This window comes from Mytilus californianus, unplaced genomic scaffold, assembly GCF_021869535.1.
Source record: "Mytilus californianus isolate M0D057914Y unplaced genomic scaffold, xbMytCali1.0.p SCAF_6, whole genome shotgun sequence".
NCBI classification, from domain to species: Eukaryota; Metazoa; Mollusca; class Bivalvia; order Mytilida; family Mytilidae; genus Mytilus; species Mytilus californianus.
The window spans coordinates 92,045,559-92,062,535 of NW_026262712.1; the positions used below are offsets into that span (position 1 = coordinate 92,045,559).

The 16,977-nt window shown below is 30.7% G+C and overlaps 1 protein-coding gene across 3 annotated transcripts in view; it reads right to left on the reverse strand.

The window, feature by feature from the left end:
- LOC127706346 (ligand of Numb protein X 2-like) overlaps window positions 1-16,977 on the reverse strand; it is an 80,491-nt gene that overhangs the window by 39,676 nt on the left and 23,838 nt on the right. For all 3 annotated transcript variants that reach the window (XR_007984432.1, XM_052210909.1, XM_052210910.1), the window contains one exon: window positions 10,626-10,718. Coding sequence is in view for 2 of the 3 variants with exons in the window: in XM_052210909.1 (XP_052066869.1) it covers window positions 10,626-10,718 (93 nt within the window). In the remaining variant the exon portion in view is untranslated. The remainder of the gene's footprint in view (window positions 1-10,625; window positions 10,719-16,977) is intronic.

Sequence of the window (16,977 nt, forward strand, 5' to 3'; positions counted from 1 at the left end):
AATCAAACTAACAAAATCATACAAAGTTCTTCCCCAGCAATCACAATTATCAAATTCAAAAGGAATAATTTCTTTTGAGTACTTTGCAAAATGTATCAGCAATATAAGTCCCCTCAATACCTTAAGATCAAATTAAACAATGACACAAGTAAATCAGTTCTGACGAGGAATGCTAGTTGAAAATATTTTAAAGCCTCTTAAATATGTAAAATTACCAAGCAAAACTGATATAGTGTAATTGAATCGGTGTCCTTGTTACAACAGAAATTATACTGTGGTATGTAAAATGGTACCATATTCCCATGACTTCAATTATCTATTCATGTGAAATTTTGAAGGTCAATTTAGCAGAATTGGTTCTATGTTCATGTAAGTTAATAAAACATTAAAATTGGAGTATCTTAAAGTACCAGCCAAAACTGATATAATAGTGTAATTGAATCAGTGTCCTTGTTACAACAGAAATGATGCCATGTATGTATATGGTACCACATTCCCATGACATCAATTATGTATTCTGTTCATGTGGAATTTTGAAGGTCACCTTAACATAATTGGTTCTATAATTATATATGTTTATGAAACCTTTAAAATTGGATTTTCCAGTTAAGACAGGATGTATAACAAATATGATTAAAAAGTCCTCACTGTAGTAGCTCTAGTAGCTACATAATAGTGGTTTAAAATTAAGTCACCTTCTAAGCTTATCATCAAAGTCTCAGTATGGGCTTGATAATTATGAAGCTAAATCATTTCTGTATAATATTTCATGAAGGTAAAAAAAAATCATATCAAACAACATTAAGATTGATATTTCTAGGAATATGGTATCTTGACTTTTCAGAATACCGGTAAACAAAGCTGAAAATAATCTAGGGAAATTGAACAACTTTTCCAATCTCTTTTGAATCAAATTTCTTCTGCATGGGATTTTTTGCTACTTTAAAAGTAAAATTATACAGAAATATCAATCAAATTTCATGGATTTCTATAAATGGCACTGTAAAATATGTTAGAAGTGGTAAATCAAATCTCTAATTCAAATTTTCAAATTTTAAGTATGCTAACTGAGACACATTACCTAGCTATGTGAAAATGAAACTTAACAGTTAATAGGTTAATTAAACTACATTCACTTCTTTTGTAGTCTTTTGCATTATCGGACATTTCTGTGAGGCATATTGTGGACTAATGTTTGTCCTTTTGGCATTTTCTTTTGACCATCGTTTTTTTTTCCAAAGGTTGCTGTTTTTATTGCCCTCTTGACATCTTCTCTCCCTTTTTGAGAAGTATAGAAAAGGATAAAATTGCAAAGTACAAACTAAAAATAATTATCAGCTTCCTCATTTTTCAAGGCAGTTCTTTTTAAAAATTGTGTAGCAGTTTATTCTATTTGTTGTCAATATGAGGTAGTATAATTTGACTCGCCTGATTTAAAAAAGTTCTCTAAATGCTTGAACAGTATCAACCATATTGTTGTAAGATTTTTCTTCTGCTTCTAATAGGAAGAGATATATTAATTAAAAGCCCATTCCAAGGCACTTAGTAGACAGTGACTAATAGGCATTTAGTTAGACATAATATCTATATATGGTCAATCGGCTGGATAGTTTGACACAATATCTGTATATGGTCAATCGGCTGGATAACGTTTCATGTTATTAACTATAATATTCAACATTGTCTCAGAAATCTACCATAATCCTCACAATATAAATTGGCAATGTCAATTATCTATATAACAGTAAGTACCATTGACTCAATAGTTTAGGACATTTTATTCAGTTCCCATTAACAAGATATTGGCCTATTCTAAGATCAATCTTAACCATGACCTTATATTTGAACATGTTTCCTCACATTTTCATTAAGCTTTTATACAGGCATTTACAAAACTGTAAATGATTTTATTGGAGAGGATTGAAAGCTTGACATAAAGCCACACTTTTGGCCCCCTGAATTCTAAAATTGAAAAAGTATTATAAATATATTGAATACTGCAGACAAAAGCTGATTCCTCTTTTACAGTTACAAAAGAATCTTGTTTTCCAAGGCCTTGTGAGATTGTGATGCAAATATTTTATTCAGAGTTGATTTCATAAAGACTATTATTAGTTTCAAATTTAAGGTAAAACATGCAGTTAATGCCAGTTAATGATTAACTTTGACTTAAACCAACCAGCATTATCCAGAAGCTTAAAAAGCATTAATTACATCAGGAAGAGCCAATTCTAACCTCCCCTAGATGTTCACAAGATATAAGTCTGTAAGATTAACAGTATCAAAAATAATTTTATATATATCAATATTTGTGTAAGGGGTTTTAAAATTCTTGCATTCAATACAAACTGTGTGAGGAAAACCTACCAAAACAGCCTCATTTTGCGTTTTGTCATTGATATACCAGTGGTAATATTTAATTTTTAGCCCTTATCAAAAAACAAATTGGTAACATAATGTTTTATACAAAGAATTCAATGTTGGCCAAATATCTTTATGTGAAAAGGCTGTGCTTATAACTGATTTTACCAAAAATAGTTATGTGCAAAAGATTCATTCATGACGTCAGTCTCAGCGTGTTTAAGATTATATCAGCCCCTATTAATTTTTTTTAACAAACTACCATAAATTTAAAAGGATTGAAGAATTTCACTTTATTTGCAATTTCAAGGCTAAATAACAGCTCTTATCATCATGATCATACCCCTCTCATAGGTAGGTTCTCATCTGTCTATCTGATATTGCAGTCTTCAAATAAAGATCTTGGCAATATTAAGCTTTGAAAGCCATCTGGGTTGTTTAACATAATGAATTTGTTGTTTTGCACATCAGCCAACAAAATTTTACATGTTTGTGCCAATTTATACAATATAAAAATATGAAAATTATCTACCAAGACTAAAGGGATGTAAAATTTACAAATATGATTTTCAACTTAATTCTTATGACTGAAAAATTATCATACGAAATATTATTAATAATAACATTGATTTGACTAAACTTTAAAAAGCAGTTTGAAAATCTCATTGGAAACATTTGTAGACTTAACTAGAAATTTGAACTAAATACCATTTCATCTTGTGCATCAATATAACAGTCATTTAAGTTCTGAGCTTAAAAAAACCTCACTTAAATTATATATGTTAACGAAAGAATTTGCAATCAGATTGATTTCTTCTGCTTAAATATCTACTGAGCTCTCAGAGGTTATTTGAAAGTTATTATGTAATGCATCTCTGTTAGAAATCCCATCTGCTTTCAAGGAACATAATTAACAATTTCTAAATAACTCATATAGGGTTTGGATATATGACCCAATATCCACAGTTTAAACAAGCTAAGAATTGTCTAATAACATTATAAGCTTGAGTTACATCCATGTAAACTACGTCACTGCCTTCTTATTAAAGTACAAGTGATATTGAACGTATATAAGAACAAGAAAATTAATTAAATTTCACAAGTCAGGCAAATGAAAATATCTTGAAAAATATATGCTTCTCCTTATTGGATGATTTAAGAATTACAAAAAGCTCAGCTGAAATATATATAATAGCTATAAGAGACAGTCCTCTTTATTCTAATGGATGCCTTATTAAGTTTGTAGACTGTTTTGATTGATTGATTATTGATTGCTTAGTACTGTGTTGACTGTTTAGGAATATCTGTGTCACAGATGACCACAGATGTGTTTCAATTGTAGTAGCTTAGTACAGTCCAATTCTCTTTGATATGATTACAAGACAAGTGCTAATAGTGAAGAAGATAATGTTTACTGTTGCAGAACACCTGAGTTTAGTGGGGTTTGTGTTGCTCAATTTTAAGTTTTATTGGACTGTTAATATTCAGTGGCGGATCCAGAAATTTTCATAAGAGGGGGCCCGCTCCAGTCATGCTGCAGTAATTCCCTATATAATCAAACAAATTTTTCCCACAAAAGGGCCCCCAACCCCCCCCTAAATCTGCCTCTGATATTTGTTATTTTTTTTTTCCTTTTGACAATGGTGTTCTCCGTTTTTCTTGAAATGATGGTTTTTGCTTGCCCCTAATGGTATCTTACTTATCTTTTTTATGCTGTGAAAACATATGCCTTTATCTCTTTATATTCTTTTGAATGTTTAACATATTAACGTCTTTAAATACGACTCATGTATAAAGTCTTTCTATGCAGAAAAGTTTTCAGAAATTGCATAATTGCCACTTTATTTGAAAGATATGCAAATCATATGCAAATAGTCTATACCGTGCTGATAATCATGCTAACTGATAATTATTTAGCATAAATCAGTGATAAAAAATAGAGCTTTGCCATTTTTTAAAAGATTTTTTGGTTTATTTTGGGCCTGCAATCAAAATCATTCCTTCCAGATCTGTATATTCATTTTAAACACTTACAGTAGATATTCCTGTGAGTTTAGGGTTTTTTTTGTTGTTTCATTCCTCGGACACTATTTTGTGAGGACTCTATGAGCTTAGTGGTATTAATGAAAAAATGTTGTAACAAAGTTATCATTCAAAATTTGCAAAAAGGCACATTTCCACTTCTCACGGTAACTGATGTTGAATTGTTTAATGCTGTTTAATAATAAAGTGTTTGTAGACACATCGTAAAGATCAAACAACAGGCAGCAATCAATATCAACGTACATGTATGTAGTTTAACAATGATGAGGTATACTGTAAACTAACTTAAATTATCACAAGCCATTTATTTTCGCCAATTTAGCCTGTAGAATATATGTTTCCCGTTTATTGTTTTGCATAGTTTGTTCTTGTTTGTGCTGTTACACTACTGTCCCAGGTTAGGAGGAGGGTTGCCACCTTCAAACTAGTTTAATCCCGCCACATTCTATATGTGCCTGTCCAAAGTCAGGAGCCTATAGTTCAGTGGTTGTTGTTGGTTCATGTTTGTCATATTTATTTTTCGTAAATTGTTTTGTTATAAATTCAGGCCGTTTATAAGTTTTCTCAATTGAGTTGTTTTCATATTTTTCATGTCGGGGCCTTTTATAGCCAACTATAGGGTATGGGTTTTTCGCATTGTTAAAGGCCGTACAGTTGCCTATAATTGCTTACATCCACTTCATTTGAACTTTGGTGGATAGTTGTCTCATTGGCTATCATACCACATCTCCTTAATTCTATAAAAGGCAAATATAAATAATGTGAATATATATAATTTGAATCTTTCCTTAATGTTAATGCATTATGAAAATTAGAAAATTGTTTAAAAATAAATCACTGTGAAATAGGCAAGAAAGGATTAAACACGATAAAAAATATCTGTGAAAAATCAGATGGCTTACGGAGTCTATGAATGTAAGCAGATGTGGAGAATAAAGTCAGTAAGACAGAAACCCAACAACACAATGAGAAAGAATTCTAGAGGTCAAATTATGATAATCCACAGCAGACATAAGTGTCTGAAATGACCGTCTCTAATTTACCAAGAGTTCAGAAAAGTTATAATTGAAAGAGACCATAAAACACAAAATCTCCTACATATGTGATCTTACTGTTACCATTACTGTCAGCATCCAGATTTAAACCTGGATATAAACCTAAATGTGTTCACCTCATTGGCACATAAGAACATGTCAATTGATGATTCAAGATATTCATACCATATAACAGAACTTTCTGTACTCTATAAATGTTTTGAGTTGTTGCTATTAAATCATCACACCACATGAACTTCCATGGCGCCAGTGTAGAATAATCAACACATCAAAATGTTGATTTATATTGAATTCCAACAACTTTTTCCACCTATTTGATTTGATGAAGTCTAATTTCTTCATTCTGAATCACAATTTCTACCTATCTGAATTCATTAACTCCAATCTAAGGCAGAAATTTATAGTTCCAATTATTACATGCAACTTCCAATTATTCATGTGAAAATTCAACATTTTGTCCATCAGAACTCACATGTTCTGACATTTATGTTCTTATCTAAATTTCAAATTGGTTACATTGTCAGGGCATTATACTTTACTATGGACTTTTGTTTTTAAGAAACACTGGGAACAGTCAGAGAAAATGCTTAGAACATTAATTTACATCAGAGCTAACAATAGATTTATTAAGAAATAGAGGCTCCATGGAGCCTGTATTGCTCAACTAGTATATGTGCATCATATTGTAAGATTTTATTACGATCATGAAGCTTGGAATATATAAGCGTCTCAAAATTAAGGAAACACTTTCTGAAACTCATCTAAAAATAGCTTTTTTAACACAATAAAAATAGTTTTTTTAACAAGTAATTTGTTTGTCTGGTTTGCATTCTCTAAAAAGAAATGATGTAAATGTTTATCTCCCCTCATCCAAATTTAAATAAAAAAAAAACTTTGAAACCACATGCAGAAAAAACATCATTGAGAATTTCATCCACAAATGGCTTTTTGGGACACTTTCTCAAAATTATAATGGTGAAAAAAATGTGTCTTGAATTTAATATGTTGTTTACAACCATTTGATCCCCATAAATTCAAAAAATGCTTTTAGCACAAATCCAGTTTAGTCTGTAAAAACTTTTGCCTATACTTCTTCATACTGGTATGGCTATAATTAAAAGTATGGAATCCACCCTTAAGCACAGTGAGTGTACTGTAAAGAAACTTCACAAAAAGAGCGGACCAATACTCAAAATATTGCTCAAAACTATTTTCTTGTAATTAGATCTTATGAGTCATATAATGTTTCCTTATTTTTTCTCTCTTATTTGAAATTCAATACAAAATAATTTAAAGACTTCAAAATGCATTTAACGTTTTTCTATATTCAATAAATTCATAGATTTTACATCATACAAAATAATATAAATTTCTAATAATTATACTTAATAGCTTTTCAATTGGCATGCATAAATGATTTTCCATCTCAGATATAATGCTTTAATATCGTAATTCTAATCCATTAATGCTATTTATGCTATTTGAATTACAAAAAGTAACTAATTATTTGATTGTAATTCTAGCCATTCAAGAATCATTTGAATAGTTTTTCAGCTTCAGGATTTCTGGTTGCATAATTTTTAGACTCATCTTTTCTGGTTCATTATACCTAGAGCATAAATATGTGCTTTTATGTGTCTTCAAATAGTGAAGAGTCAATCAGGGTTTGAGCAGAAAAAACAGTAAATTGCAGATTAAATAGATTAAACTAGCAATAATTTAACCAACATTTTAGCAAAATGAACCAAAAGACCCCTTAAAACATTTTCAAGAGTAAGTATTTCGACAGTATTTCAGGCTGGATCTATAAAATTGTGGGCTTCATTTGCAGAAGTTTTAAGAATTTCCAAAATGCAAAATGCTTTAGTAGCTACTTATTGTGAAATTTTAATTCTTCCTTGTTTTGAAATAATATGAGAAAAAAGCTTTAGCAAAAACCAAGTGTCAAGTTTGTCAAGATCTTAAGTTTACAGGCATTTTCTCATTTCCAATATATACTGGCAATGTATATTCAATTTCTATAATATTTAATAGAGAACAGTTATTATACATGTCATGTAGTCATTTAAATAAAACATGGTATTGATTAAAGAACAGATTTCATTTGAAGATTTTATTGATAAATAATAAAATCTATCACAAAGCTTTTCATAAAACAACATAAATTGTGGTTTTATGTCAGGGCTTAATGTCTTAATATATGAGTTTTGTGCTGTTATGAGGAAGCTGATGATCAGATCTTTGTGTTGAGAGTAAACTGCAAGCTGAACTACTCTACTGGAACAATTCAGATGTGAACCCATCACAAGTACAATACTTATTTCCCCAAGGAGGGTAAAACCTTGTTTTAATAGGTAGACGAAGATATAAAAATGGCATGATCACTATCAATTGGATACAACAAATTGAAAGAAAATTGTTTTCACTAAACATTCAAATGACTTTTTTCAAGAAATGCCTTTCCTACTAAATTTTTATTTACTTCTTTAAGTGGATAGGTTCGATGTTTTAGAGAACATTTCTCGTTTAAAAATGCCATGATCATTTTAAGAAGACATTATTGGGAATTAATAAGATAGTACTTAAAATCACTAAATTAAATTCTATCCATAGAGTTTTGAAGAAATTGAACTTTTTTCTGACAATTTAGCTTTACTTGGCTTATAGTTATTTAAAAAAAATCATATTTTGTTTTTTTTGTTAAAATAAGTTCAATGAAAATTAATACAAAAATATTCCTGCAGATACTTCTATCTTGCATAAGTCTTAAGATCTACCGAAGATGACTAAGTCTGTGGTAGTCAGGTCTATAAAAGTAAATAATTCATTTTTAACCCTAACATGGCTTTGTGGCGGGGTTCATTGTCCACTGATATAACGAAGAAAAATAACAATTTCAAAAACCTGAGCGAATAATTGAATTGTCTGTCTAAAGAACCTTATTTCAAATTTCAGACCCGTGACAGTAAAATGTCAATGTCTACCACTAATCCAATTCTGTATTTTAATTTCACTACATCTACTTTTCTCACATGCTTTTAACTATAGCAAAGGAACTTGTTCTTTAAGTACTACATTTAATGACTTGTTAACTCTAAATTATTTCAAGCAACTTTGAAATCGACAGGTTTTAAATAAATCAGAAATATTTCCAAATTTCCTGAGGCTTCATTTCTTAGATACATTAAACAATTGACATTTATAAGAGGAAGCACTTGCCTGTCTGTAAAATGATTCCATTTTATCAAGTATAAAATTGTATGGATAGTTTTTCAGACAACTATGCTAAATATAGTCTTTCTGTTAAATGTTTATCAAATTAGTCAGAAACTGGCATAGCATGGCTGTCATAGCTTTAATATGGTAATCCTTATAATTCATGTAAATTGTTGTCTGTGTAAAGACATTACGACTTAAAGGTTACTGAACATAATTCTATTTTTCTTCTTCAGAAGACCTATTTTAATATGGTTTTGTCTGAATGTGTCTTATTTTACAGAAATTAACTATTTATGAGGGATACTGTGACTGGAAATTTTAAAATTTCTGTCAAATTTATGTACTTCTGGGAACTTATAGGCACTGACAGACATCACTAAGAAACCAAAAACTGAGTGATTTGAAGAGCTTGGTAGCTCGTACAGATAAAAGAAGAATGTGTCTGAGAACAAGAATGCTTTCACTTAATTAGCTTGTTTATAATACATGAAAATACTTTTTGAGAGCATTTAATGTCACTGCTAGTGCGGAACAAAAAATTTGCAATTTTCCTAGTAAAGTGATAAAGGGGCATAACTCTAAAACAGTAGATGACTCACTGTCCAAATTCGAAATCTGTTTGTGGGTTTTGGTTCTACGAGTTCCATAAAATTTGGATAAGGAAAACTTGTTAGAATTTCGGAAACGAAAATGGGACGGATGGAAGGACCGAAGGACAGTCAAGGGTAACACTCAATGCACCCTTCGCCAAGAGTCACTGGCCGGGGGCATAAAAAGATGTCCATTGTTTTCATTGATATAATTACAAAATGTAGTATTCTAGACATCCCCGAAATAATGCAACTGCACATGTATTCGCTATTTGATTCAATTGAAATATTGTTTTTCAACTATAACCTATCTATGATAGTAAATAATCAAAATTTTAACCTTAGTCTTAACTATCTCTTACACTGGATCACAATTCTAACCTTAGTCTTAACTAATCTCTTACACTGGATCACAATTCTTACCTAAGTCTTAACTAATCTCTTACACTGGATCACAATTCTAACCTAAGTCTTAACTAATCTCTTACACTGGATCACAATTCTAACCTAAATCTTAACTAATCTCTTTCACTGGATCACAATTCAAACTTATTGAGTCTTCACTTATCTATGACAGTGAATCACAATTCTAACCTGCAATTCTAACCTAAGTCTTCACTTATCTATGACACTGTGTCAATCATAATTCTAACCTAATTAAGTCTTCACTTATATATGACAGTAAATCACAATTCTAACTTAAGTCTTCACTTATATATGACAGTAAATCACAATTCTAACTTAAGTCTTCACTTATCTATGACAATGAATCACAATATACCTACGTCTTACTTATATATGACAGTGAATCACAATTCTAACTTAAGTCTTAAATTATCTTTCACAGTGGATCACAATTCTAACCTAAGTCTTAATAACTTATCTTTGACAATGGATCAATATTCTTACTTAACTTATCACAGTTATGACTTAAGTCTAAGGATAATTAAGGCAGTGAAAACATCACAATTCTAACTTAGTCTTAAAGTACCAAAGGCATAGAAACAAATTCTAGACAAAGTATTAACATACTTATGAAAATTTCAATTCTAATCTATTCTTAACATACTTATGATAATCACAATACTAACGTAGGTCTTAGCATACTTATGATAATCACAATACTTACCTAGGTCTTAGCATACCTATAACTGTAAGTCAGAACTCTTATCTATTACTTATTAACAAAATACCCATAGAAATAAATTACAATTCTAATATACCGTTATGACATTTAGTGTACCAATTTTACTGCACCAGATGCTCATTTCGACAATAAATGTCTCTTCAGTGATGTTCGAGACCAAAATATTGCCTATAGAAATGAATCACAATTCTAACTAAAATGTTAACATACCTATGCAGTAAATGAGCTTCTAAATCAGATCTGGGTAAAACTTCTTCACAGTAATCTACATTAGGACACACTACTAATAACTTATCTAATAATCTGAAAAAAAACATTCAAAATTAGGTCATAGTTGTCTATTTATCTAAAAAAAAATGTTGAATCAAAAGAAAAAGCAGTTTTACTAATACAGTCAATACTATAAAACTCAGTCAGTTTGTTACATATATAAATGTCTAAAAATAAGTATAATCTAGAATAGGATAATAAAACTAAGTCACAGTAATTCCAGTACTTGAGTGCATTTTTTTACTGAGATGAATATTACGTTGCTGGAATAAAATTTTATATGTCACTAGGAAACTTGGCCAAATACTAACTACTGACTTGGGTGAAAAGACATTATAATAAAGCCTTCTCATATTTAATAATGTAAAACAAGGAGATGTGTTGTGACTGCCAATGGGACAACAATCAACCAGAGATCAAAGGATGAAGACAACTATAGGGCACTGTACAGCCTTCAACAATGAGCAAAACCGACACTGCATGAACAGCAAGCTTTAAAAAACCCAGACATGAAAAATAAGAAAACAAATATGATAGTCAACAACCATTGACAACCAATGAATAACAGGCTTCTGACTGTGTTAACAGTAACAACAGACTTCAGGCCTATAGAGGCCTCAGTCCCAAAATTTATGTACATATATGGTATCATGAACTTTGTATTAACTGAAGTTAATAATTTTTTATAAAGTCCCTAAATCAGTTCATATATACAAGGAAAGCTTTTCTGAGTTCAGGAAAAGTCTGATTTTTACTGTAGTAGAAAATTTATGTAAACAAGTTTACCAAGAAGACAAAAACATTGATATTAATCTCTTACAGTCAATTTAACTCAGGAGTCAAGTTTCTGGATTTTATCACTTCCTTTTAACCATCAATAGAACCTTTATTCCAGCCGATTACAGAGGAATATACAATATTAGGATTTCCATTTATAAGACGACTGAATTACCCTTATAATTCTGCTTGGACAAATAACTTGATCCAATACTTGTTTATTTCATGTTATGGAATGGGAGTTATTTTCTGCTTGGGATCATATAGACTTCACATGACGCCTTCTTGGACATTTGGTTTCCATTTATCTACAGAAGGGACTTAAAAAATATGCATATTCTTCAGAACAAATGCCTGCTAGACTTAATCATCATTTGGTATATGTAATCATCCTCAATAGGTTCCAATGTTTAAAGATCTGATGGCAATCACATGATATGTCACATGAACTTTAATGTGACTTTCTGTCATTGTCTACATGATCAAAACAGTAAAAAAAGAGGCAGATGATGCCAAGGGGACAATCAAAAGTCAAAGCAAAACAAACAATACCATGGTGAAAAGGAAAAAAAAAACAGTCAACAAATCACTACCCAGAAAACAAAAGACTGAGTTACACAAACTCTGTCCATTACCAGTGTTGATCTCAGGTGATCTGGAAGGGTAACAACAGATCCTGCTCCACTTGTGACAACTGTTGTATTGCTCATGGCAAGACATTTTTTTATGATACTGCGGGTTCATTTATGTTGGTGGGTACCAAGGAAAACTTTGTGGGTATTTGATTTCATGGTTTTGCCAAAGTCTGCATACAAGCCTACAGAAAAGGAGTAGGCCCGGTAAGACCCCTTTTTGGCCCCAAAATATAGCAGTTTAACAAAATTATTAAAATGTAAATTTTTAGCTATTCATTGGAAAGAAGAATACTTCTGTTACATAAATATGGGCTGTTTTTGACAATACAATGCACATGTATCGGGTACTAGCATCATTAAGTCATGCTAAATTACTGAAATCTTCGAAATTTTAGCATTTTGGTTAATTTTTAGACGGTTTTCGTCTGAAATGGAAGTGGCCGCATTTGTGTTCATTCTTAATATTTAAATGTAAGTTGTATTTGATGATAATACATAACATATATAAAGGTTCAGAATGAACACGGATGCGGCCACTTTCATTTTTGACAAAAACCATCTGAAAAGTGACATATTATGGCGTATTTGATAGATTTTTCATATTAAAGCTTGAATTTGAGGGTCTTTAATGACTAAATCAGTTCAAATCTTTCAGACAAACTAATTGAATCGACTGAAGTAGACACTTAAGTGTTTAAAAAGTGTCCAAAATCTTTCATCAGATGAACCTGAATTTTGAGGCCAAAATCGGCCCTTACCGGACCTACTCCTTTTAAGTTTGGTGAACATTATAATTTGTGGTTCACCTGAACCAATGAAATCCACCAAAATTATTGGTATTCAACGAATAAAAATAATCCACAGTAAGTCATTACCACAGATATACCATAACGATCAACAAAATCATGATAGCGTTTGACTCCAATTTTGTAGGCAGCTGGATCAAAATATTATTTCCATTTATTAAGACTAAAATAGGGGTTGTTTCACATCAAAAGTCATGAATCATTTAACCTATAGATTAGAAGAGATAAGATTTATGTTATTGGATGTCATTCTCAACTGCTTACTTACCACCTTTCAGAAAACGAGCACAGATACAAATACTTTGTTTTAAGAAGAAACAATTTTACAAAATGTTGTTAAAATATATAAATACCAATATAAATCCCTCAAAAATTGCTTGCTCTGAAACCAACATCTTCTTGATGGTTTAACATTTATTCTTATTGACAACATATTTGTTGTTTGGAGGACATGTTTTTCTAAAAAATGTTGGCATCCCTATGGGAACCAACTGTGCTTTTCCTCTAGCTTACTTGTTTCTTCTTTCATGTGAGGCAAACTTCATACAAGGAGTTCTTTTAAGAAAGATAAAACTGGATTTTTTTTAAATTGGAATAAACAACAACATCATATAAGAATAAGGAAAGCCAAAACAAGTATAGTTTTTTGACTTTGCACCAACATTTTTGTGTTTTCAATGGGTTAATTATAACCGGAAGAAAAATATACCAATGATAAACTGAAAAAATATATTGTTGCCAAAAAGATTTCAATGTGTCTTAAAATAACTGTAAACAAATTTTCTCTAATAAGCAATGACAGTCTAATTGAGATAAAAATAAGTTGATAATTGTCAATATCAGAAATGTGTTTTGATAAACCAAGTTTGTACATGATAATATTAGCTGGTTTATTTTTGTAACTGAGAGAAACTTCATTCCATCAAAATATCAATTTGTATCAAGATTAAATTTGAGGTGGGTTGTATTTGTGGACAACTTAGCAGTAAACACTTAATCAGTACAACTAAATCAAACATAAACGATGCAATGTTTACATGAAATTGATTGGTAATTTGTACACCTTGGGCTATTACACTTGACATTTGGGATTCTACTGTTAATTGGTTGCAAATACACATTGACAGTGATGAAATAATTCTTTATCTGCTTCTTTATAGCCTGTTGAGAAACAAGTTGTACAAACAAGGACATATATCACAGAATTTATCTTCCTCATCTACGGACACATAGAATGAATGATTGACTTTTCTTTCATTCTTCCTTTTTTAAGAACTAGTAGTATAATAAATGCCTTAAACTTTTTGTTGTTTTTAGTTTTTTGCTATCGGTTTGTCAGTTTATCACTGACTATCCCTTTGATATCTTCCACCTCTCTTTTTTTATTAAACATTTCCATCTATTTAAAGATTTAGTATATGAATATGATAAATACTTGCAACATATGACACAAAAATAAAATTGATATTTCTATGAAAATAAATAACACCAAGACTTAGTTTAACTGTAAAATTTATCATACATGCTAATGCTTCAGTCTATGAGGTTACTGATGTTTATGCAAGGTACTTGTTACATAGCTTGGCATAGATTGGATGCAAGTGACAACCTAAGATTATGTATATATACAATCTTAGGTTGTCACTTGCATCCAATCTATGCCAAGCTTGGTACATTAGTTTCTGGAAGATGATTGGACCTATCAAATATCAAGGTCAAAGGTCAATGTCAATCTTATATAATAATGAACTAATGTGTTTAGAGCAAATAATATACTCATCCAGTCCTGTCTATGAATTATAAAAATTCAAAAACTTTACTCAAAATAAAGTATAAGAAAAAAACGATCAACTGTTGAGTGAGTGGTCATGCTCAAACAATGTCATATCACTTTACCAGAGTTGTGCAAAAATCTTTAAGTAGTATAGTGGTAAAATGCAATTAGAAGGAAAATGTTTAAAAAAGGATAATCAAAAGTTTTCCTATTGTTTTGGTTTTTGGCACTATCCATTTTTACACATTGACAATATTTAAAGAAATTCTAGTTACTGGTAGTGTCCCATCAATGAATTTACATCCAAAAATTATTTGAACTCTTAATTTGACAAATATCTTTATAAAATAAAACAAGTTGTATATACAATCACTGTTCATATCAAATTTTTTGAGCTTTCTTATGGACTCAGAACTGGAGATAATCTCCTTTCAAAACCTACCCTACATATTTATTTCATTCTTTTTGTGAAATGGTAGTCTAAATATCCTTTTTTTCATCGTGGTCAACCCATTTTGCAGATCTCTTAACTGGTTCATTGTATAATTTTTTCTTGTTTAATATGCATGAATTAAAATACTTGCCACTGGACCTTAAGCAAACCATGCACTGCATACAGTGCAAACATCTGTATCCCCCAATCAATTTTTTCAAATCTATGTCTTTAAGTTACTTGAAGTATAATTTGGCTACATGTATATACTTTTAACAAATTTGTCATGCAACAAAAATAAAAAATGGAGAATGTGTCCATGGGACACAGATGATGCTCCCGCTTGCATATAACCTTATAAAGGGACATAACGCAAGAACGGTTAAAGTGACGCCACCCAAATTTAAACTTTATGTGTGTTTTGTGGTAATAAGCATTGTGTATAAGTTTCATAACATTTGGTTGAGGCAAACTTAAGTTATAGAGAACAGAAAAGAATAAACTGCTTCGCTGAGCGCAGCTGGATACACCCTCAGAGGTCCAACCCTGAACAGTTGGGGCAAAAATGGACACAATATTCAAGCTTCAGATACAGGTCTGAATTTGGATTGTATTAAATATTTGACAAATTATAGGTTTCTGAATAAATGTAGTCAAAGAACTTGAAATTGGTTATATGAATTGAATTTATATTCAATTAAAGATTTCTTGCTGTTGTGCAATATACTGCGCTGTTGCGCAATACTTAGTAAATCTGTTGTCAGACTATGAACAATTAAATAACTTCTCAAAGTCATATCAGAAATTTATGAAAAACTAAAGGGAGCTTATCTTTATAGATATAAACCAGGCACCAAAGTTTAATGAAAACTGCTCAAAGCACTTTAAAGGTATTGTCCGAAAACTGGAAAATCCCCCTTTTTTTTAATGAATAAAACCCCATAACTCGGAAACGTAAAATCTAAAATTTCTAAAAATCAAAAGGGAGCTTACATCAGTAGATATCAAAAATTCACCAAAGTTTCATGAGAACTGCTGAAAGTATTTTTGAGTTATTGCCCGAAAACTGGAAAATCCCCCTTTTTTTAATGAATAAAACCCCATAACTCAGAAACGCAAAATCTAAAATTTATGAAAAACGAAAGGGAGCTCACGTCAATAGACATATACAATTCACCAAAGTTTAATGCAAATTGGGTAATGGTAATAGAGAATGGAAACCAATTTCGGTACATACGTACGGACGAATGTACAGATGGACAAGGGTAACACTTTAAACCCCCTCCACTGCGGCAGGGGCATAAAAAGATTAACTCTTAATTGTAAAATACTGCATTTATCTTAAATGGGGACTATATATAATACATTATTATTATCTGTTGGTCCCAGGCTAAATAAATGTGTAATTGGAAATTTGATTAAATCCCCTTGACCTTCCATATCTGATTTTAGTATCATCCTTATACAGATGTTTCATATGACATTGCCTGCTGGGACTAATTCAGCTTATTTATACACATATCTTCCAAATAATACCAGTTTTATACTTGATGAACTGAATATTAGAGACGTTTGAGCAATATTACCTTACTTCTACAAATAATGTCATAAATATATTATTTATCATTAAATGACAACAAAATATAATATTTTGCAACAGATGTTCTTGTGATAAATTTTGTACCTGGAGATAGCATGACTTTAGATATATATCAAGCAATTTTCAGCTGAAATATTTATAAAAGCTCAATAGAAAATATGAAAATAACACATTATATATTTGTTGTGTCCAAAGCACTTTTCTGGATTTAACTTCAACAGAAATGTCCACACCAAAAAAATTGGAAGCCAATGATGTATTAAACTA